General features: G+C 34.0%; 1 protein-coding gene and 1 non-coding gene across 4 annotated transcripts in view; one reads left to right on the top strand and one right to left on the bottom strand.

Moving 5' to 3' along the window:
• Nucleotides 1-25,709, bottom strand: part of LOC148956109 (bestrophin-4-like) — a 265,036-nt gene that overhangs the window by 139,790 nt on the left and 99,537 nt on the right. For all 3 annotated transcript variants that reach the window (XM_089094424.1, XM_089094333.1, XM_089094498.1), the window contains exon 2: nt 8,006-8,219. In XM_089094424.1, the coding sequence (XP_088950550.1) occupies nt 8,006-8,219 (214 nt within the window). The remainder of the gene's footprint in view (nt 1-8,005; nt 8,220-25,709) is intronic.
• TRNAT-UGU (transfer RNA threonine (anticodon UGU)) lies at nt 10,162-10,233 on the top strand. The gene has a single exon. It is a non-coding gene; the product is annotated as a tRNA-Thr (tRNA).

The following is a 25,709-nucleotide window of genomic DNA, read 5'->3' as shown; positions in this document are numbered from 1 at the left end:
TCTCAAGTGTTAGAACAAATGTGAAGAACAAATGTAACGGATATAAAATTATTTGCACTCTTCTTGAATACTTGCATATTAGTCTGAAGCCAAAAATACAGCATAACAAAAAATTTAGGCCATTAGGTGAAGCTAGGTGAAGCAGCTTTATTGCATCTGAGGAACTTCAATTACCTTGAATATTTATGTGTGTGGTATATAAATATTTATAGAAAAATAGAATAGAATAAGGCTTTATTCTTAAAACTTTTCACAAGCGATAAATCGCCGAATATAAGTTCGTGTTATACAAAAAAAATGAAGTAAACAACAACCATCTTAAGCACTTCAAAGAAATTAGGATCAGGGACCCCAAAACATCACGAAATATAAACAGACAAATAGAAATTAAACAATTAAGAAAATATTAAAGTAGCTAAAATAATGTCATATCAAACAGGTCATACATTAAAGGTAAAAATTTAGTCATAAAATGGCATATAATAAAATAAGTCATAAAAAAAATAACAAGAGTGTCAAAAGAGCAAAATAAAAGAATTCATTAAGAGATACTGGAGGTGTTGAGAATTTGAGTGAAGGTCGGTATAAAGCTATCTAAAAATCTTTTTGTTTTACTCTTTACAGGTTCTAGAATGGGGATGGGATTTTTTGCCTCTCTTTGGAGAGGCTTCCGTTCAGGATTATGGGAAGGCAGAAAAAAGTCAATTTAAAATGAATTTAAGCTATCATAGTGTTCTTGATAACAATCGTCGTAGCAAGAGGCTCTCAGTGGTAAGTGATACATCAAACCACAGAACTGTGCCAAAGAGTGGGTCGAGAATTCCTCAGAGGGTGATTACAGTGCAACAAACAGCTAAGGGTTCCTCACAAGAATTACCCAGTAAGATGACAGCCCGGAAAATAGTGAAAGATTCAACATACACACAAACGGTAAGACCCCTTCAAAAATCACCTACTCCATTCAAAAAGTTAGAAATAAAGGGAAAGGTCTGCAACGAAAATACAACCAATGATTCATTAAAACCCAAAACTCTAAGACTGACATCGACAGCAGTAACAACAACAGCAGTAAAACAACCAAAGCATATGGTGACATTCAGAAGAGACCAACAGCCTAAAGCCAACAGAAAAGGCAACGACTGTAATGGTTCACAGGGGGAATGTGGAACATTTTATAACATCACTTCAATGAAATATTGTAAAATATATATTGAAAAGTTCTTGTTTTTTCACAACATTAAAAAAGTGGACACAGCAAAATCATCATGAAAAACGTTCTTCTATATATCAGTGTATTCGCAGCAGTGAATGAAAGAGCCTTGCCAAGGAGGAGGGTCATTTCACTCGAATATGGCAACAATGGAGCCAAAAGTGTTATTAAAGAGCCAAATACAGCTAAACCGTCGTCCCATGGTTTGAAAAAATGGAACTAATTTCGACGAAAGATCCAAATGCAGCTGAAGCGTTACGAATCCTAATAGAAAGAAAATAGTAAGGTTTACTTGCGTATATCTATACAACTGCAATCATAGAAAGCCGGAAGGTTCCGTGCAAAAATTTAGATAAGGAAATTTAACAGGAGGCTAATTGTTTGTTTTTAAATGTTATAATTATTAAAAAAAGATGAATATATGTTTGTTTCTCAGTTAAGCACAACAGAAACAACAGACTTTAGAAGGTTAACGGTATAGGGTGGAGGGGGAGGGGGCAGTAGCAAAATTCCTGTTCCTAGTAATTTCTGAACGAACTGAAATTAAAATGGATAATCTAGTCAAACTTAAAACGAACATAAATTACTACAAACGGGAGTAAGCCTTTTAAAGGACATAGCATTATTTGTGCTTCACTTAAAACGACTTTGAGTGCTGTGTTTTTTATTCGTCGAAACATCAATAACATCACAACAAAAAACAATATCGCAAAGCTAATCAAGGTTTACAGACAAGAGTAGTGCCACTCACCCGCCCCCCATACTCTCTAAACAGCCTGAGTGTGATTTGTATTTTATTGAGAATGATATCTATCTGTCATAACCAGGGCCGTATCCAGGATTTTTTTTTTCGGGAGGTGTTTTACCAAAGAATTTTTTTTTTTTTTGGGGGGGGGGGAGGTTACAAAAAACTAAAAAAACACACCAAAAGTTTATTTATATTCGTTTGGTTACATTTTTACGAGTTGGACAAGCATTTCGTAGGGGGGTTCAACCCCCCCCCACCCTCCCTGGATACAGCCTTGGTCATAACATTGATACAAAGAGTAAATCACCATAAAAATCAACATGGTAGGTGATGAAAGTAAACCAATTGTTTAATATATATTTTGTTTCTTATATATAATTGCTACAAATATATAATTGTTTCAAATATATTAGTTTCTAATATAGAACTGTTATGTATATATATATATATATATATATATATATATATATATATATATATATATATATATATATATATATATATATATATATATATATATATATATATATATATATATATATATATATATATATATATATATATATATATATATATATATATATATATATATATATATATATATATATATATATATATATATATATATATATATATATATATATATATATATATATATATATATATATATATATATATATATATATATATATATATATATATATATATATATATATATATATATATATATATATATATATATATATATATATATATATATATATATATATATATATATATATATATATATATATATATATATATATATATATATATATATATATATATATATATATATATATATATATATATATATATATATATATATATATATATATATATAACGCTAGATACGTGTATTATACCATACTGGATTTTTTTGGCATCTTTTAACTAATTAGTCACTTCCCCCCAACTATATATGCCTGATAATATCTCAGTTATTAATATGAAGAAAGGGGACTGAACAATCAAACAATAAAGGTTATTTTGATTACCATTGCAGGGAATTAGGGAACAGAGTTAGAAGGGTTTAGCTAGGCTAAAATATAAAAGAAGTGATCTAGAAATATAAAAGAGTGAAGAAGTGATCTAAAATATAAAAATAAAAGTGATCTAAAATATAAAAGTGATCTAAAAATAGTGAAGAAGGGATCTAAAATATAAAAGAAGTGATATAAAAGAAGGCTCAGTGACTATATAGATTTGAATACAAACATACAAAAATATGTCTAATCACCACGTAAAAATACGGGGATAAGAAATATTTTTTTTAGGTCAGGCAACCGAAACGTTTAAAAATGAGTATTATTTCACGACGAATATTATTTCATTTATAATGTATCAAACTGAAGCCAGGTGCGATTCGCCTTGGAATTTCGCCAAGCCTTGGAATCGCGCCATTCAAGTGCGATTCCAAGTCTAAGAGTATTTCTTCTTTTTAAATCTTCTAATACGTCCCAGACGTCGTACCTGAAATGCTATTTCCGAAAAATATGAGCTTTTTGATATACGTCTTAGAAGCATGGGACGTCTTAGAAGCATGGGACTACACGCAAGCCAATAGCATGGGAATTCCTATACACGCAAGCAAATAACTTGGGAATTCCTATACATGCAAGCAAATGACAAGGGAATTCCTATAAACGCAAGCAAATAACATATGACTTTCAATACACGAAATCACCTAACATAGGAATTCATATACCTGCAATAAAATATGATGTGGATTCCTATACGCGCTTTCAAATATCACGAGAATTAATAGATATGTAATCAAATAAAAAGTAAATTGCAAGACACGAACCCAAATAGCATGTGACTAAATATCTCAGAAATCAAATAACATGTGAATACAACTACACTAACTCCAAGAACATGGTAAGAACTATTTATGAACTCTACTGAAAATGTTATTTCTAGACCTGCACTCAAATAACATCAGACGTCATATACACGCAGTAACATACACATGTAATACCTTGCCACGCCCGCCCATACAATTGTCCTAAAACTAATATAACTCACATAACATGGGAAATAATATTATCTCAAGCCCAATAACGTGGGAATTCCTATACATGCAAGCAAATAACAAGGGACTTACTATACATGCAAGCAAATAACACGGGAATTACTATTCAGGCAATCAAATAACGTTTGAATTCATATACATGCAAGAAAATAACATAACCATTTCTTTTATTCAAATCCCAACCACAAATCAAGTTATCGTATATTGAACAATCTTTGATTGGCTAATACAAAATGCCCACGTCAAACGATACTTTCATTGTGCGATTCTTATCAAAAACAAAGTCAATTTAGTCGGAAATTATTAAAACTCTTTGGTATAACAGCCTTTTTTCTCTTTAAACTATCAGATTTCAATCAAATATAGACATAAATAGAAATTTAGGAAGTGGAAAAGTTAATTAACATGGCTCAGTCAATCCCCGTAAGCAGCATAGATTCTAAATTGTTTTGATTCTTCTTCTAAAGACTAAAAGCATCATTAGCCTACTATGATCTAAAATATCACTGAAATACATTTTCCAGCAGTATACGATAACGAGCTATAAGTAAGGAAAAAACCGAAACTCAAAAAAAGGAAGCTTTTGTAACAATTAATACATTAAAAAAAAAATAAACATTTTATTCTAGCCCCAAATTACCGATCGATTCTTTTTAATATAATAATGAGAATATTTTTACTCACCAGAAATTGCTTAGAATTATCCATTTTTTCTATGTAAATGCTTTTTACAAATAATGCCTGTAATGCTATCTCGAATATAAACTATTCAAAACTGATGGAGAATCAAATATGAAACCTGAATATATACAAAAAATAATTGGCGAGTAAAAAGGGATATCGGTTTTTTGGTTTACCACTAAAAAAAGACACTGAACTTTGCAAATTACGCAAATCCTCTTGACAAAGAGTGTAATGACCGAGTGTAATGACCTGTTTACCTACCAGAAAAACCGGAAGGAACGTAAAGTGGCTGAATTCAATAGAAGGTATATACTAACTTATTCCGTACAATATGATTCAAGGATTGAAATCTGACCTTACACAAAGAGTAAATAGATTGGATAGATATATTTGTATATTTAGTAAATAGATTTACACAAAGAGAAAACTAAATAGATTGGATAGACTAAATAAATTAGGTAGGTTAAATAGACTCCAATAAGATAAAAATATAGTAATAAATAAATAAGTAGATTAAAATAGCTTCTAAGAATCCAGAAAAAAAATAACAATCTTTGAACATCCTGAAAGAGTGGATTTTTCAGGATATATATCCTGAATATATTATCATATATTTTACATCTCAGTGGCACCTTCCAGCTGATTCAGGCAACTTATTCCGTACAATATGATTCAAGGATTGAAATCTGACCTTACACAAAGAGTAAAAGGAATTCGAATATGATTTTTTATATTGCGAAGGAAATATAAAATTATTTGGATCCTAGGTAAAAGACGGTGGTACACTTAGGTGCAGGGGAAGGTCACAATGAAGCTGAGAAAAAGTAAAACATGTACAAGAAAAAATAGATTTAAGATCAAGTATGGGGATAATGCCTGAACGATTCTTTTCCTGAATGAGGTTTCTAGCGTTATTGAAAACCTTATAAAGCAGTTTTAAAAGATATGGAAAAGTTGACATTGTTACTATTGGACAGTAAGAAACACAGGATTTGGTCAAGCAGTGAAAAACAATTTTCAAAATTGATCCAAGAAAAGTATATTTAAGCTTCCTGTCTTATATTGCTATATTAAAACGTAGGACAGTAGAAAAATAACTTGCCAATTGGTACACAGGGAACAGAATCATCCGGGGAAGGGGTCCCTAGTATCCTCTCAGATACACTTCTGAGCTTAGCATTCATCAGCAAGCTACTAAGCATACCCTTTATTATGTTAGTACTGCGGATTGTATAGCCCAGTATAACCAGTATATGCGTTAGTATAGCCCAGTGGATTGACGCTCTAATTGACAATACGGAGCTATGGGTTTGAAGCTAGCTGATGCAAGGCTAGGCAAACAGGCTTTCTATCTGACCCAGAAAAAAGACCCAGTGCCTGAAAAGTCTATTTGACACCCTACGCGCCTTCAACGGCTCTGGATGATCTTCTATTTTTTCTTTTGTTGCAAAGTATTTCAGTACTTGTGTTACATAGCCCCGACCACTCAAGTTTTTCGTCCATTGACACATTGTAGAATCGTTTTTTTTTAGTTTCTTTCAGCTTAGCGTGAGACAAGACAAAAAGAAGTGACAGAATAGATGGGAGATATATAATTTGGGCTATATATTTGCACATTAGGGGGGGGGTGTAAAGTATTTGGAAGTGTGAAGTTAGGAAATAATTCTTTCTTCATAATATGCAGAATAATTGTATCTAATATATTAAGCATGCAGACCCACTACACTCTACCCCCTCACCCCCTAATATGCAAATATATAGCCCAAATTTGTTTCTAAAGTATACATTTTTTTTATCATACTTAGGTACATTTCATTATGATTGAGCGTTAGAAAAACAGGTACTACTTAGATGAAGAATATTAGGTTGGGGCTATATCATACAAGCACCAGTTTTTCTTGTTTCCATGATTTTCTTCTTTCTTAAATGTTGCCCTTTACAAACGGGTCATTTACTTTAAAGTAAATGACCCGTGTAACAGTGTACTTTAAACTACCTAAAACATATACGTCACATGGTTATGATAAAACGGATGGTATAAAAAAAGTAGATAAAAAAAAGAACTTGGATATTTATGAAAATCTGTTGGATGACTAAAGGTGAGGATTCAATTCTTACACATCCTTGAAACAGTCTAGTGACTTAATCAAATCCAGATACCGTAATCAAGGTTGCCCCTTCTAGCACGAAAGCACTATTTTAGCACTATTACTGTCAACTTTTTTACTATAGCACCGGAAATCGCTATGTAGCACGGAAATTTGGGCAATTGTAGCACTTTAGGAACTGACCGTGGTGGTAACTTTGACCGTAAAAGCCTGGTCTTGAACACTTAGTTATTACGCTTCGCTTAGCACGGTATTAAATGTATTAGCTGTGTGTCGCGTAAATCTAATAATTTGTCTAATGAATCCGAAATTGAGTTAGTATGTCAAAAAAATTTTGATATAAGCTAGATCATTCTCATATCCTAAGAATGAAATATTCGGACTGATTTTAGACTTCAGATATGAAGTTTGCATATTTTCAAGGTTCGCAATTGAATATTCGCATGAAAAAGAAGCAAACTTCTATTCGATGCAGTCCGAGCATTTTGCCAGTTTTTGCATGCAAATCATTAAATATTCAGTCCAACAAAATTCACACGTATCTATGAAATCTTGGTTCTGTAAAATTTACCGGTATATTTTGATCCTTAAAGTTTAGGGCTGTGTCAGGCTTAGGGCTGTGGCGCACTTTCCACCCCTTGGCTTACATCTCATAAAGCTACGTGTGACGCACAGTTCCGTCAAGCTTTGCACAGTTTCTGCCACGCTTCAGGGGTAGATCCAGGATTTTTTTTTGGGGGGGGGGGCACAAAATAGGTTGATCTAAAAAAAAAATTAGGGGGGCGCAAAATAGGCTGATCTGATAAACTTGCGTTTCGAGCAAGTTTAATTAACCTAAACTTGAGTTAATTGAATAAATTACACTACTTTAGACTACGCTAGGGGGAGCCCCCCTCGCCCCCCTGGATCTGCCACTGTCACGCTTGGCATACTTCCACCAAGCTTGGCAAGCGCCACTTCGTGTACGTGTTTTTGAAACTTGGGGCCCCTTTGGGTTGGGTTATTATTAATATATTTTAAAGATAGCAAGACAAGAAAAGATAATAATAGATCCGTCAGTGGATACCAAAGGTAATAGAAGTCGAAACAACTCTTTAGATAGCCACTCAATGGGTTTTACTAAGACCCTAGTTTTCTAATCAAATCATTAACTTTATTATTGCAGCACATTCACTGCTTACCTTTGTTGGCTTTCTTTCAGGGCCATTCTATAAATAAGGCTTACGGTAATAAATAGAAGAAGAAATGCAATCATCTCCCTATATATTAACTTATAGAGTGATCCTTTCCACTTGAGGAGAAGTCGAGTGAATCCTCCAGATGTGGACGAGGCTACTTCGTATTGATAGCTGACCGTCATCTCTCGAATCGTGCGACTTAGACATCGGATGATATCTGGGAAGATAAAATAGAATATTAGGAGGAGAATTTTAACATCCGAATAGTAATAACAAATTCGAATTTATTGATTTTGTTTACATGTATGTTGTGCTACCAGTCTTAATGTTATATCTATGAATTTTTGCATTTGACTTAAAAGCTCTGATTAATTCTAATGAAATATAACAAAACCAGATGATAAAATAATACTTTAGAAACGAAATTATTGAAACCCAACGTAACCTAACCTCCACCCTCCCCCCTAATGCGTAAATATATAGCCCAACTTGTACAAGTCCTATCCCACAGTATATAAATTATAGGCAGTATGATCTTTCCCTATCTCACCCATTATAAAAACTTAAACCGAGGTGCGAGTGCTCCAGAGAACGTAGAAACATAAGCGAAATTAGATCTTTTCACGGGTAGACAAGTCAGATTTCTCTTGAATGCGAACCTTGACTTCAAAGTTGGAACAATAAATTTTGAAGAAACTAATTTTAAATTAATTTATTCCAATACATATATGAAAATCGATAATTAGTAGTGCAATGTTATTATTAGATGTTTTTAGGAATTAAAAGTAGGTTTCGAAGTCTTGAGTTGTTCTCAAAGGCATTTTGAGAAAGTTTCTGCAAAAATACGTGTTCCAGGGTAATTGGACCGCTAATGGCAGATCAAATGAGAGGAGCTGTTTGTACGCGCTAATGCAAGAATAAGTGGGAGGACCTGTTTGTTCGCACCTCAAATAAAGAGCCAGAAATTATCTGCGGTAAACTTACTGCTATATCTTTATACTGTGTCCTATGCATTATGTCTAAGTTCAATGCATCGTATCATCCGTCGCTTGTTTCTGTAACTATGAAACCGCTTTTCCGAGATGTAACCTAAGCGCAATTCTTGAATGTGCTTCGAATAACCGACAAATACTTAAATATGACCAAAAGAAAAAACTTTTGTACCAAAATTATTGAAACTACGACAAAGAATTATGGACAGCAGGTTCCCCAGAACGCATTATATTAAATGGTTTCTAACCTAACCAAAATATTTAATTAAAATATACCTACATTGCAGTTTATCTCTCTCATGCTAAGCCTAGTATCACCGAGTACATACAGAAAGAAACCGGTTCTACATAGACTAAGAACTTGAGTGTGGTGGCTGTAAGAGATAAGTACCAATTATAGTTACTAAATTTTGAGGTTGCTTCTATTATACTTCATCCCCCCTCCCCTGATGTGAAAATATATAGCCCAAATAATGTAAATCCCCAGCGTTTTTCCGTTTATTAATTTCATCAGCGTTGATTCAATTTACAGGTAAGAAGTTTAAACAAAAGTGACGCTATATATTTGCAAATCAGGGGGGTTGGGTCAATATATTCCAAATCATATTATTGAGTTTCAAATAAAGTGAATACACCATTCGATGCCTTTTTTTATGCTGATTACGAATATAATAAGCATTTCTATCGGAATTTCAGCCCCCCCCCCTATATAGGCTACACCTAACCTAACCTACCCCTGAATTGGCAAATATAGGGGGGGCTGAAATTCATTTCCGATAGAAATACTTATTATATTCGTAATCAGCATAAAAAAAGGCATTGAATGGTGTATTCACTTTAGTCCTAACTCAATAATATGATTTGGTATATATTAACCGGAGGTTGGGGGTAAGGTATTAAGGAAACACCCTCAAAATGTATTAACTAAAAAAAAATTCATATTATAAAGTAAGAATTATTTTTAGAATAATTCCTTATTGATAGCCCCAATTGTGCTGTAATATCAAGTTGTTTTCAGAATTTCATAGTGTTACTTTCTGACGAAGAGTGATTGAACACGAGAGCAAGAGGGGAAAATTAATTAATTGGTTCTCCCAATAGTATGCGTCATTTGCTTTTACAAGGCAAAACTTTATTAATATTTATTTAACTTTTAAGCAAATATGAGCCTCTATAGCTCAGTGGCAGAGCACTGGTCTTGTAAACCAGGGATCCTGAGTTCAATCCTCAGTGGAGGCATACTTTTGGCTTATTTCAGATAGAGTAAAACCTATCCAATTACTTGAACTCTTAATCCAATTTTAAGTAGCGCAATTGTATGCAAACTTTTTATGCCATAATGGAACTCAAAAAATTCTCGTAACATATTTTTCAGACCCCTTAGAGCTAAAGCTACAAAAAAAGAAAATTGTATAGGTACAGAAGACAATATAAATATGTAATGCAGTACTGAAGATAATCAGTTAACTGAATGTGGATTCTAAAAAAGCAGCTGTCTGTATAGGTTTAACATTTAAAATGTCTTTAAAATCCATATACTTTTATAACAAAGGTTACAAACGTTGCCTTACCTTACACATGTAAAAAAATAAAAAAAAAATCTAGGAAGATAATAATCGAATATTAAAATAAGGTACTACTAGGGGCGAATCTCCAGCATTTTTATTGGGGGGAAGGGCAAGAGGGTTCCATATCCAGATATGTATGGGCATGGGGTATATAGTATTTTTTGTCCAAATTGTTGGGGGGGGGCAAATATCCCCCCAACGATGACCCTGGGTACTACCACTAGGACTTGACTTATGAGAGGAATTGACAAAGCATCAAACTAAAAAGAAAAATGTACCAGCTCAAATGATAACATTAAAAGGAAAACTGCTTTATTTACAGGGACATACGCAATGGGGACCTTGGGGCTGACCCCGACATTCTAAATTTCCTCAAATTTCTGGTTTTTTTTTTTAATTAGCAAATTTTTATTACTGAACGTTGCTTTTTTATATGCTGTAAAATGTTGCCTCTGTCAGAAACAGGGGTGGGGGGTCCAAGGTGTGAGACTTAGGGTGCTAGTCCCCCCACCCAGAAGGTCAAAAGTTCCACTAACTCCAGGAAAGAGGAGTGAAAAATACCAATGAGAGAGTCCAAGTTTCATTGTCATCCCCTGACCCCCTCCCCAAACATTAGTTTGTTAGTCCCTGATTACAACATAACTTCAGTTATAACAGGAAATTCATTTGGCATGACTCAGTTTTATCAAGTACACTAAGGCCGAACGGTATGATTACCGAAAATTAGCTATGCAGAAGAGATCTTCCTGAACAAAAAAGGGGCGGTTACAAACGGGTTAAGAAAGTGGTCTTTATCTTGAATATGCAAAAATTGAATAGCAGGGTTTCAAGCTGTCACCTGATTGTAAAAGACAAAATCGCAAAAAAGGTAAAAAGCGGGCAGATATGAAGAATTTTGTTTCGCTCTCCGCATTAGCCTTTAGTCAAATCGAGGAAAGACTAGTAATTTAAAAAGGAAACAAGAATAAATTCAAAATACGTAAGGACGATTGATAAAACATTTACAAGAAAGAATACGATTATTTAGGGTAAATTATTTGGCAATTTATAAATTATGCAATTTTTTGATTGTTTACACAGGATTTGTCAATATGAAAGGGAAAAATGTTCTAACCTGGTTGTGTCACAAAAGAGAAAGGGTCTAAATGTAAAACTCCTGTGGATGGTGTGGGGTATTTCTAACTAAATAAAAAACCACTCTGTGCATCCTGGTTATATGGAAAGAGGAATAAAATTTGAAAAATAATTATTTAGAGAAAAAAACGTAAGGATAATCGATAAAATATTGACAATAAAGAATACCGTTATTTTGGGGCAAATTATTTGGCAATTTAAAAATTATGAAACTTATCGATTGTTTAACCAGGATTTATCACTGAGAAAGGGGGGGGACATTTCAACCCTTATGTGTTCCAAAAGAGTAAGGGTTGTCAATGTGAACCACTGGTGAATGTTGAGGGGTATTTTGTAACTAAATCAAAGGACACTATGGACATATGGCTTATAAAAAAAGGCGTATCTGTAATGCCTTAGGAATAGCTAAGAGGCTTAACTTGAAACTTTCAAGCCCCCTACTGCTGCTACTTCTGCAACGGCTTCGACTATTTATTAATTTGACTGTAACTACTTGCGACTCTGGCCACTTCTAATTGCGACTGCTTTCAGGTAATTTTAAAAGGGTCGTTGATCAACATCAGAGCATATCATTTGCAGGCGGGTTGTTGAAAATTTGTATCAGCAATAGCCTTAGAAGAGCCGAGGGTATTAAGTTGAAACTTTCACGGCTTGTTGAAAGGGATTTTGGAAAGTAATTGAGGGGAAAGGGGGCTATAAATCTGAAAACTCAGATTCATATATCTGTGGTGTCTCGCCCCCAACAGATCTTGGGGCGAAAAAGAAAAATTATGCAATTTATTGATTGTTTCCATGTAGTACTTATGATTGAGAAGGGGGGAGGGCTATATCCTGGGTATAACCAAAAAAAAGAGGAGGATATTATGGTGAAACTTCATGACGTTTTGACCATTTTGAACAAAATGGCTAATTTTGATCAAATGCCTTTGGGAGAAGGGCACCGAAAAAGGGCTTGGGAGGGTAACGAGTCGACATCAATCCCTTTGACGCTTACAAATACACTAAAACTTTCAATTTTAAGCTGAATGAGCACTTCTAAAGTGTCTACAACAACTCCTTCCATGCCGAAAAAGATTAATAATTTGAAACCCTATTGCTCTTTACTTATATTGCGTTTCAGAAATTTCTATTCCAATTTTATACTAATTGGTTTTTATAACTTTCATTTTTAGTTTTGGTGGAAACCACACGATAGACAGCATGGCCGTATCCAGGTTTTTTTTTCGTGGAGGGGTTTACGAAAAGATTTATATTGGGGGGAGTTACAATTTTTTTAAACGGATTCAAAATTTGTTTATATTCATCTTTATTACGTTTATACGAGTGGGAAAAACATTTCTGGGGAGTTCAAATCACCTACCCCTCGCCCTGAATATGGCCTTGATGGACGGTTGTAGCCAGAACCAAATGACCTTGGGGTGATTTCTAATTTTGATCATTCAACCGCAGCTTCATCGGTGGTCTTCAGCCGGCCTCTGTCATGTGTCCAACACGTCTGCAGAAGCCCTCCCATATATCTCTGCCAGATGCTCTCCTTTTATCTTCCAGGTTTTCGTTTCTAAGAGGGTGCTAGTTCTCAGACAAGGACGTCCCAATATAACGTGCCTGGGATACCGAGCAAAAAGTGTCCAAGGCAGTTTCAGGTGACGCATGTTGACAATGAATGAAACTTCTTCTGGTTAACCATAACGGCTTCCTACTTTGACGATTGGAATTCTTTTCTATCTGTTTATGCGGAGAATATAACTAAGGCAGCGGCAGTCAAACCCCTTCCCAAGCCCTCATTTCCTCTGCCTTTATTGGGTAACTCCCTAAAAGGCATATTAGTACACCTTGGGCATCTCATTGACCTGACGAGAGTAGAAGGCTATCTTATACTCCGAACATGACCACGTGGTTTATGGTTTTCTCAGTGAGAATGAAAAAACAGTATTTTTCTCACTTGAAAAAACAGGAATTTTCTCACATTTCTGTCTGTTTTCATGGATGGTTATGTGTTTTGGTCAATTTATTTGATGTTTTTCATGGATGTCAACAGCAATTAATGTCTGCTTTTATGGTTTTTGTAAGTGAGAATGAAAAAAGAGGAACTTTCTCACATTTATGGATGTCAACAGAAATTCATGTCTGTTTTTATGGTTTTTGTCAGTGAGAATGGCCCCTATTGACACAGAACGTACCACGTGGTTTATGGTTTTTGTCAGTGAGAATGAAAAAACAGAATTTTTATCATTTGAAAAACCAGGAATTTTTTCACATTTATGGTTGTTTTCTTGGATGGTTATGTGTGTTGGTCAATTTATTTGATTTTTTTCATGGATGGTTATGGATGTTTTATGGTTTTTGTCAGTGAGAATGGAAAAACAGGAACTTTCTCACATTTATGTCTGTTTTTATGGATTTTGTCAGTGAGAATGGAAAAACAGGAACTTTCTCACATTTATGTCTGTTTTTATGGTTTTTGTCAGTGAGAATGAAAAAACAGGAACTTTGTCACATTTATGTATGTTTTTATGGTTTTTGTCAGTGAGAATGGAAAAACAGGAACTTTTTCACATTTATGTCTGTTCGTTGTCAGTGAGAATGGACATGCTCGACGCGAATGTTATGAGATTGTTTGGCTAACCTAACCTGTGAACTTGATTTACATAATCGGCGGGGAAATTATTGATTCACGAAGGGGGAATTAAGAAACATTATGGTTTCTTTGATCTTTAGGCGAACCTAACCTGAGAACTTGATTTACATAATCGGCGGAGAAATTATTTATTCACGAAGGGGGAATTAAGAAACATTATGGGTTCTTTGATCTTGAGGTAAACCTAACCTGAGAACTTGATTTACATAATCGGCGGGGAAATTATTGATTCACGAAGGGGGAATTAAGAAACATTATGGTTTCTTTGATATTTAGTCGAACCTAACCTTAGAACTTGATTTACATAATCGGAGGGGAAATTATTGATTCACGAAGGGAGAATTAAGAAACATTATGGTTTCTTTGATCTTTAGGCGAACCTAACCTGAGAACTTGATTTACATAATCGGCGGGGAAATTATTGATTCACGAAGGGGCAATTAAGAAACATTATGGCTTCTTTAATCTTAGGTCTGAGGGATAAACATTCTTTAGGTCAGAAGAAAAATTAATATTCTATTTTTAAATAGGGCTTCATTGATCTTTAGTGTCAGGAATTATAAATGACATCACTTGTTATCTTGGAATTATGCGGGAGTCTAAAGAGATAGAAATTCTATTTTTAAATACGGCTTCACTGAGCTTTAAGTCGGAGAGATAAATTGATATTCTAATGAAACCTTAATAGTTTAGCTAGGAAAATTTATGAGATGAAGAGATTAACGTAGGAAAGGGTTTCCTAGAAATTTGAAATGTGAAAGCACAGAGATGCCAAAAAACAAAAGGAACACACAGAAATTACTTTTAGGGGATTATTTGGGTGAAACGGTTTTAGACAGCTTATGGAATTATTTCAGCGAAACAGTTAGAGACATTTTAAAAGATGATTTAAAAGATGATTTTAGAAGAGGTTTTGAGTGTGGTCGTTATAATACAAAAGTTGTATTTTAACAGTGTTGTGAGGTCCCATACCCCAACCCCAAAGGGCCCCGATCCCCCTACCCCGATCCAAAGGGTTCCAATCCCCATACCCCAACCCCGAAGGAACCCCCCGGTCCCCAAAGGTTCCCAGGGCTCCCAAAGGGCCCCCGGACTCCCAAAGGCCCTCACCCGGTCCCCAAAGGTCCACCGGACCCCAAAGACCCTCCCCTGGTCCTCAAAGGTCCCCCAGGCTCCCAATGGGCTACCGGACCACCAAAGGCCCTCCCCGGGACCCAAAGGCCCTCCCCCAGTCCCCAAAGGTCCACAGGGCTCCCAAAGGGCCACCCAGCCCTCAAGGGCCCCCGGATCACCAAACGCCCTCCCGGGTCCCCAAAGAGCCACCAGGCCCCCCCCCACCCCCCAACTTTTTGCCACCCCCCACCCATTTTTTAATACTTTTTAATTTGCACATTTTGAGACAAAAGGACCCCATCCCCCCAACTTTTGGCTCTCCCTTCCACCATTAGTGTTATGTCGTGGTTTACCATGTCACAGTTACATTCTCTTAATTTTTCAAAGCTCATTTTGGATTTCTTTCGTTGAAATGCAAGAGTTGGAATATTTCAGTAGTGTTTTGTTGTGCTTTATACTGTCACAGTTAAATCCTCTTGATTTTTCAAAGTTCATTTTGGTTTTCTTTCGTTGAAATGCAAGAGCTGGAATATTTCAGCAGTGTTTTGTTGTGGTTTAACTTGTCACACTTACATTCTCTTATTTTTTCAAAGTTCATTTTGAACTTCTTTCGTTAAAATGTAAGAGTTGGAATATTTCAGTAGTGTTTTGTCATGGTTTACCGTGTCACAGTTACATTCTCTTAATTTTTCAAAGTTCATTTTGAATTTCTTTCGTTGAAATGCAAGAGTTCGAATATTTCAGTAGTGTTTTGTTATGGTTTACCTTGTCACAGTTACATTTTCGTGATTTTTCAAAGTTCATTTTGAATTTCTTTCGTTGAAATGCAAGAGTTGGAATATTTCAGTAGTGTTTTGTTGTGGTTTACCTTGTCAGAGTTATTTTCTCTTGATTTTTCAAAGTTCATTTAGAATTTCTTTAATTGAAATGCAAGAGCAGGAATATTTCAGTAGTGTTCTGTCATTGTTTACCATGTCACAGTTATATTCTCTTGATTTTTCAAAGTTCATTTTGAATTTCTTTCATTGAAATGCAAGAGTTGGAATATTTCAGTAGTGTTTTGTCGTGGTTTACCATGTCACAGTTAAATTCTCTTGATTTTTCAAAGATCATTTTGGTTTTCTTTCGTTGAATTGCAAGAGTTGGAATATTTCAGTAGTGTTTTGTTGTGGTTTACCTTGCCACAGTTACATTTTCTTGATTTTTCAAAGTTCATTTTGGTTTTCTTTCGTTGAAATGCAAGAGTTGAATTATTTCAATAGTGTTTGTCATGGTTTACCTTGTCATAGTTACATTCTCTTGATTTTTCAAAGATCATTTTGTATTTCTTTCATTGAAATGCAAGAGTTTGAATATTTCAGTAGTTTTTTGTTGTGGTTTACCTTGTCACAGTTACATTTTTTTGATTTTTTCAATGTTCATTTGAATTTCATTCGTTGAAATGCAAGAGTTGGAATATTTCAGTAGTATTTTGTCGTGGTTTACCTTGTCATAGTTACATTCTCTTAATATTTCAAAGTTCATTTTGAATTTTTTTCGTTGAAATGCAAGAGTTAAAATATTTCAGTAGTGTTTTATCGTGGTTTACCTTGGCAAAGTTACGTTGTCTTGATTTTTCAAAGTTCATTTTGAATTTCTTTCATTGAAATGGATGAGTTGGATTATTTCAGTAGTTTTTGTCGTGGTTTACCATGTCACACTTAAACTCTCTTGATTTTTCAAAGTTCATTTTGGATTTCTTTCACTGAAATGCAAGAGTTGGATTATTTCAATAGTGTTTTGTTGTGGTTTACCTAGTCACAGGTACTTTCTCATAATTTTTCAAAGTTTATTTTGAATTTCTTTCGTTGAAATGCAAGAGTTGGAATATTTCAGTAGTGTTTTGTTGTGGTTTACATTGTCACAGTTACATTCTCTTGATTTTTCAAAGTTCATTTTGGAATTTATTTCGTTGAAATGCAAGAGTTGGAATATTTCAGTAGTGTTTTGTCATAGTTTACCTTGTCACACTTACATTCTATTGATTTTTCAAAGTTTATTTTGGATTTATTTGATTGAAATGCAAGAGATGGAATATTTCAGTAGTGTTTTGTCGTTGTTTACCTTATCACAGTTACATTTTCTTGATTTTTCAGTTCATTTTTGGATTTCTTTCATTGAAATGCAAGAGTTAGAATATTTCAGTAGTGTTTTGTCGTGGTTTACCTTGTCACTGTTAGATTCTCTTAATTTTTCAAACTTCATTTTGAATTTTTTTCTTTTAAATGCAAGAGTTAGAATATTTCAGTAGTGTTTTGTTGTGGTTCACATTGTCACACTTACATTCTCTTAATTTTTCAAAGTTCATTTTGGATTTCTTTCATTTAAATGCAAGAGTTGGAATATTTCAGTAGTGTTTTGTCATGGTTTACAATGTCACAGTTACATTCTCTTTGATTTTTCAAATTCATTATGGATTTCTTTCGTTGAAATGTGTTTTGTTATGCTTTACCTTGACACAGTTAATTTTCATGATTTTTCAAAGTTCATTGGGATTTCTTTCGTTGAAATGCAAGAGTTGGACTATTTCAGTAGTGTTTTGTTGTGGTTTACCTTGTCACAGTTAGATTCTCTTAATTTTTCAAAGTTCATTTTGGAATTTCTTTCATTGAAATGCAAGAGTTGGAATATTTTAGTAGTGTTTTGTCATGGTTTACCATGTCACAGTTACATTCTCTTGATTTTTCAATGTTCATGATGGATTTCTTTCGTTGAAATGTGTTTTTGCTATGCTTTATCTTGACACAGTTACATTTTCTTGATTTTTCAATGTTCATTGGGATTTCTTTCATTGAAATGCAAGAGTTGGATTATTTCAGTATTGTTTTGTTGTGGTTTACCTTGTCACAGTTACATTCTATTGATTTTTAAAAGTTAATTTCGGATTTAATTTCATTGAAATGCAAGAGTTGGAATATTTCAGTAGTGTTTTGTTGTGGTTTACCTTGTCACAGTTAGATTCTCTTAATTTTTCAAAGTTTATTTTGATTTTCTTTAATTGAAATGCAAGAGTTGGATTATTTCAATAGTGTTTTGTCATGGTTTACCATGTCACAGTTACATTCTCTTGATTTTTCAAATTTCATGATGGATTTATTTCGTTGAAATGTGTTTTGCTATGCTTTACCTTGACACAGTTACATTTTCTTGATTTTTCAATGTTCATATGGATTTCTTTCGTTGAAATGCAAGAGTTGAAATATTTCAGTAGTGTTTTGTCGTTATTTACCTGGTCACGTGTTAATTCTCTTGATTTTTCAAAGTTCATTATGAATTTCTTTTTTTTTGAAGTGTAGGAGTCATATTATGTTAGGTTTTTTGAAGAAGCGTAAAATGTTCAAGTTATCTTTTGAATTTTCCTAAAGAAAATAAAAAAGATATATTCCAATTCTAATTTTTTCCAGAGAAAATAACAAATCCCCAACCTTTTAATAAACATTCTAAGCGTTTGACATGCTAACATATCCTAAAATAGTGGAAATATAACAAAGTAATGTATAATATATTTTTAATGAAATAACAACATGTAGCATATTAACACAAAAATATGTTTCAGATATTATTATACATTATTAACATCGTTGAACAACGTTGGACATTTTGATTTTGTTCCATAGAATAATTTATCATGTTCTCTTTTGATACTAGAGTTACTCGCTTCTCTTAGTTCATAACCAGTAGAATAATCATTCATCCATTTTGTGTCATATACAATTTTTACAGGGGTGTCACCAACTGACTCAATCTGTATTTCTTCTTTAGTATTATTTGATTCATTGACTATATGATCTATAGTAGTAATAATGCTCACTTATGCTTCATTTTCCATCAATTTATCATTATAATCATTGATGATATTGTATGCCAATGCCTTTTTTATTATGCCAGCGATTTCACTGTCTATTCTCACACTGTGTTTACACAGATAACAGTTCTGGCAGGTAGACATGATCTGATTTATTACACTAGTGCAGCAGTAGGCCTTTCTTTTCCTCTTTTCTTTCATTTGAATAGTAATACCAGAACGATGGGAATAGGATCTATAAATATGTATCGTGTTACCAGAACCATTAGCAAGAAGATGACCATCTTCATCAACTATTATTTTTAAGTTGGCATTCTCCTTTAGCACTATCATCTCGGGTGCTCTCACTTTCGCATATCCACCTTGGGCAATGTTGAATGATTTCGATATTCCAAAGAAATTTAGCTTTTCACTATCATGACAGCGCACACATACATTTCAAATAAGATCTCCATTAATGCTTGTCTCATAGTTTAAATAACGATCTATGTCGGCATTCAAAACGACGATGATTTTATCGTGTGTACACACTTTCTCTGAATAATTCATTTTCACTTTTTTTCTAAGTATGATACAAGGTGTTTATCCGGCCAAAGTGTGAAAATTACTGATTTAATACCTACATTTAACTAGGTAGTGTCGATAACCAGCCATATAGCATCACTGAGACAGCCGCATAGTTTCTATGACCAACCATAGAGTATAATTGATACAACCATATGAATAAATATCAATAAATAAATAGAAAAATTTCTCCATGTTTAAGTTAGGTTGGATTAGGTTAGCTTATCATGAGTCCCCCCCCCCAAAGGCCCCCCCCAAGGATCCCCGGAGAGCCCCCTCCCTCCCACCCCCTCCCCTTTCCCACTACATAGAAATACAAAAACCATAGGTTAGATTAGGTTAGGTTAGGCTAGATTAGGTTAGGTTAGGTTAGCCTATGTACGCGCGCGTACATAGGCTAACAGGCTAGCTTTTTCTTTTCTTTAAGAAAATTCAAAAGAGAACTTGAACATTTAGCGCTTCTTCAAAAAACCTAACCTAATCTGACTCTTACACTTCAATAAAAAAGAAATTCATAATGAACTTTGAAAGATCAAGAGAATTCAACTGTGACAAGGTAAACAACGACAAAACACTACTGAAATATTCCAACTCCTGCATTTCAACGAAAGAAATCCAAAATGAACTTTGAAAAATCATGAGTATTTAACTGTGACAAGGTAAACCACAACAAAACACTAATGAAATATTCCAACTCTTGCATTTCAACGAAAGAAATCCGTATGAACATTGAGAAATCAAGAAAATGTAAATGTGTCAAGGTAAAGCATAGCAAAACACATTTCAACGAAAGAAATCCATCATGAATTTTGAAAAATCAAGAGAATGTAACTGTGACATGGTAAACCATGACAAAACACTATTGAAATTATCCAACTCTTGCATTTCAATGAAAGAAAATCAAAATAAACTTTGAAAAATTAAGAGAATCTAACTGTGACAAGGTAAACCACAACAAAACACTACTGAAATATTCCAACTCTTGCATTTAAATGAAATTAAATCCAAAATGAACTTTGAAAAATCAAGAGAATGTAACTGTGACAAGGTAAACCACAACAAAACAATACTGAAATAATCCAACTCTTGCATTTCAACGAAAGAAATCACAATGAGCATTGAAAAATCAAGAAAATTTAACTGTGTCATGATAAAGCATAGCAAAAACACATTTCAACGAAAGAAAACCATCATGAACATTGAAAAATCAAGAGAATGTAACTGTGACATGGTAAACCATGACATAACACTACTGAAATATTCCAACTCTTGCATTTCAATGAAAGAAATTCCAAAATGAACTTTGAAAAATTAAGAGAATCTAACTGTGACAAGGTAAACTACAACAAAACACTACTGAAATAGTCCAACTCTTGCATTTCAACGAAAGAAATCCCAATGAACTTTGAAAAATCATGAAAATGTAACTGTGTCAAGGTAAAGCATAACAAAACACATTTCAACGAAAGAAATCCATAATGAATTTCAAAAATCAAAGAGAATGTAACTGTGACATTGTAAACCATGACAAAACACTACTGAAATATTCCAACTCTTGCATTTTAATGAAAGAAATTCAAAATGAACTTTGAAAAATTAAGAGAATGTAACTGTGACAATGTGAACCACAACAAAACACTACTGAAATATTCCAACTCTTGCATTTCAAAGAAAAAAATTCAAAATGAAGTTTGAAAAATTAAGAGAATCTAACAGTGACAAGGTAAACCACGACAAAACACTACTGAAATATTCCAACTCTTGAATTTCAATGAAATAAATCCAAAAATGAACTTTGAAAAATCAAGAAAATGTAACTGTGATAAGATAAACCACGAGAAAACACTACTGAAATAATCCAACTCTTGCGTTTCAATGAAATAAATCCAAAATAAACTTTGAAAAATCAATAGAATGTAAGTGTGACAAGGTAAACTATGACAAAACACTACTGAAATATTCCAACTCTTGCATTTCAACGAAAGAAATTCCTAAATGAACTTTGAAAAATCAAGAGAATGTAACTGTGACAAGGTAAACCACAACAAAACACTACTGAAATAATCCAACTCTTGCATTTCAACGAAAGAAATTCAAAATAAACTTTGAAAAATTATGAGAAAGTAACTGTGACTAGGTAAACCACAACAAAACACTATTGAAGTAATCCAACTCTTCCATTTCAGTGAAAGAAATCCAAAATGAGCTTTGAAAAATCAAGAGAGTTTAAGTGTGACATGGTAAACCACGACAAAACACTACTGAAATAATCCAACTCATGCATTTCAATGAAAGAAATTCAAAATGAACTTTGAAAAATCAAGACAACGTAACTGTGACATGGTAAACCACGATAAAACACTACTGAAATATTTTAACTCTTGCATTTCAACGAAAGAAATTCAAAATGAACTTTGAAATATTAAGAGAATGTAACTATGACAAGGTAAACCACGACAAAATACTAATGAAATATTCCAACTCTTGCATTTCCACGAAAGAAATTCAAATGAACTTTGAAAAAATCAAAAGAATGTAACTGTGACAGGGTAAACCACAACAAAAAAACTACTGAAATATTCCAACTCTTGCATTTCAATGAAAGAAATTCAAAATGATCTTTGAAAAATCAAGAGAATGTAACTATGACAAGGTAAACCATGACAAACACTATTGAAATAATTCAACTCTTGCATTTCAACGAAAGAAAACCAAAATGAACTTTGAAAAATCAAGAGAATGTAACTGTGACAAGGTAAACCACAACAAAACACTACTGAAATATTCCTACTCTTGCAATTCAACGAAAGAAAACCAAAATGATCTTTGAAAAATCAAGAGAATTTAACTGTGACATGGTAAACCACGACGAAACACTACTGAAATATTCCAACTCTTGCATTTCAATGAAAGAAATTCAAAATGAACTTTGAAAAATCAAGAGAATATAACTGTGACATGGTAAACAATGACAGAACACTACTGAAATATTCCTGCTCTTGCATTTCAATTAAAGAAATTCGAAATGAACTTTGAAAAATCAAGAGAACATAACTCTGACAAGGTAAACCATAACAAAACACTACTGAAATATTCCAACTCTTGCATTTCAACGAAATAAATCCAAAATGAAGTTTGAAAAATCACGAAAATGTAACTGTGACAAGGTAAACCATAACAAAACACTACTGAAATATTCGAACTCTTGCATTTCAACGAAAGAAATTCAAAATGAACTTTGAAAAATTAAGAGGATGTAACTGTGACACTGTAAACCATGACAAAACACTACTGAAATATTCCAACTCTTACATTTCAACGAAATAAGTTCAAAATGAACTTTGAAAAAATAAGAGAATGTAAGTGTGACAAGGTAAACCACAACAAAACACTACTGAAATATTCCAGCTCTTGCATTCCAACGAAAGAAAACCAAAATGAACTTTGAAAAATCAAGAGAATGTAACTGTGACATTATAAAGCACAACAAAACACTACTGAAATATTCCAACTCTTGCATTTCAACGAAAGAAATCCAAAATGAGCTTTGAAAAATCAAGAGAATGTAACTGTGACATGGTAAACCACAACAAAACACTAATGGTGGGAGGGGGAGCCAACAGTTGGGGGGATGGGGTCCTTTTGTCTCAAAATTCTCAAATTAAAAAGTATTAAAAAATGGGTGGGGGGTGGCAAAAAGTTGGGGGGTGGGGGGGGGGGCCTGGTGGCTCTTTGGGGACTCGGGAGGGCGTTTGGGGATCCGGGGGCCCTTGAGGGCTGGCTGGCCCTTTGGGAGCCCTGTGGACCTTTGGGGACTGGGGGAGGGCCTTTGGGGCCCGGGGAGGGCCTTTGGGGGTCCGGTGGCCCATTGGGAGCCTGGGGGACCTTTGAGGAACAGGGGAGGGTCTTTGGGGTCCGGTGGACCTTTGGGGACCGGGTGAGGACCTTTGGGAGTCCGGGGGCCCTTTGGGAGCCCTGGGAACTTTTGGGGCCCGGGGGGTTCCTTCTGGATTGGGGTATGGGGATTGGAACCCTTTGGATCGGGGTAGGGGGATCGGGGCCCTTTGGGGTTGGGGTATGGGACCTCACAACACTGTTAAAATACAACTTGTGTATTATAATGACCACACTCAAAACCTCTTCTAAAATCATCTTTTAAATCATCTTTTAAAATGTCTCTAACTGTTTCGCTGAAATAATTCCATAAGCTGTCTAAAACCGTTTCACCCAAATAATCCCCTAAAAGTAATTTCTTTGTGTTCCTTTTGTTTTTTGGCATCTCTGTGCTTTCACATTTCAAATTTCTATGAAACCCTTTCCTACGTTAATCTCTTCATCTCATAAATTTTCCTAGCTAAACTATTAATGTTTCGTTAGAATATCAATTTATCTCTCCGACTTAAAGCTCAGTGAAGCCGTATTTAAAAATAGAATTTCTATCTCTTTAGACTCCCGCATAATTCCAAGATAACAAGTGATGTCATTTATAATTCCTGACAGTAAAGATCAATAAAGCCCTATTTAAAAATAGAATATTAATTTTTCTCTCTGACCTAAAGAACGTTTATCCCTCAGACCTAAGATTAAAGAAAGCCATAATGTTTCTTAATTCCCCCTTCGTGAATCAATAATTGCCCCTACGATAATGTAAATCAAGTTCTCAGTTTAGGCTCGACTAAATATCAAAGAAACCATAATATTTCTTAATTCCCCCTTCTTGAATAAATAATTCCTCCACTGATAATGTAAATCAATTTCACAGGCTAGGTTAGCCTCAAGATCAAAGAAAGCATAATGTTTATTAATTACCCCTTCGTGAATAAATAATCTCCCCGCCGATTATGTAAATCAAGTTCTCAGGTTAGGTTTGCCTAAAGATCAAAGAAACCATAATGTTTCTTAATTCCCCCTTCGTGAATCAATAATTTCCCCGCCGATTATGTAAATCAAGTTCTCAGGTTAGGTTCGCCTAAAGATCAAAGAAACCATAATGTTTCTTAATTCCCCCTTCGTGAATCAATAATTTCCCCGCCGATTATGTAAATCAAGTTCTCAGGTTAGGTTAGCCAAACAATCTCATAACATTCGCGTCAAGCATGTCCATTCTCACTGACAACGAACAGACATAAATGTGAAAAAGTTCCTGTTTTTCCATTCTCACTGACAAAAACCATAAAAACATACATAAATGTGACAAAGTTCCTGTTTTTTCATTCTCACTGACAAAAACCATAAAAACATACATAAATGTGAGAAAGTTCCTGTTTTTACATTCTCACTGACAAAAACCATAAAAACAGACATAGATGTGAGAAAGTTTCTGTTTTTTCATTCTCACTGACAAAAACCATAAAACATCCATAACCATCCATGAAAAACATCAAATAAATTGACCAACACGCATAACCGTCCAAGAAAACAGCCATAAATGTGAGAAAATTCATGTTTTTCCAAGTGAGAAAAATTCTGTTTTTTCATTCTCACTGACAAAAACCATAAACCACATGGTACGTTCTGTATCAATAGGGGCCATTCTCACTGACAAAAACCATAAAAACAGACATGAATTGCTGTTGACATCCATAAATGTGAGAAAGTTCCTGTTTTTTCATTCTCACTGACAAAACCATAAAAACAGACATGAATTACTGTTGACATCCATGAAAAACATCAAATAAATCGACCAAAACACATAACCATCCATGAAAACAGACATAAATGTGACAAAATTCCTGTTTTTCAAGTGAGAAAATTCCTGTTTTTTCATTCTCACTGAGAAAACCATAAGCCATGTGGTCATGTTCGGAGTATAAGATAGCCTTCTACTGACGACAAACACTATTGTCTGATAAGA

The sequence above is a fragment of the Artemia sp. Qi Xiang Cuo genome, chromosome 1 (assembly GCF_049724085.1).
Source record: "Artemia sp. Qi Xiang Cuo chromosome 1, ASM4972408v1, whole genome shotgun sequence".
Classification (NCBI taxonomy): domain Eukaryota; kingdom Metazoa; phylum Arthropoda; class Branchiopoda; order Anostraca; family Artemiidae; genus Artemia; species Artemia sp. Qi Xiang Cuo.
This window is presented reverse-complemented; position numbering and strand designations above follow the sequence as displayed.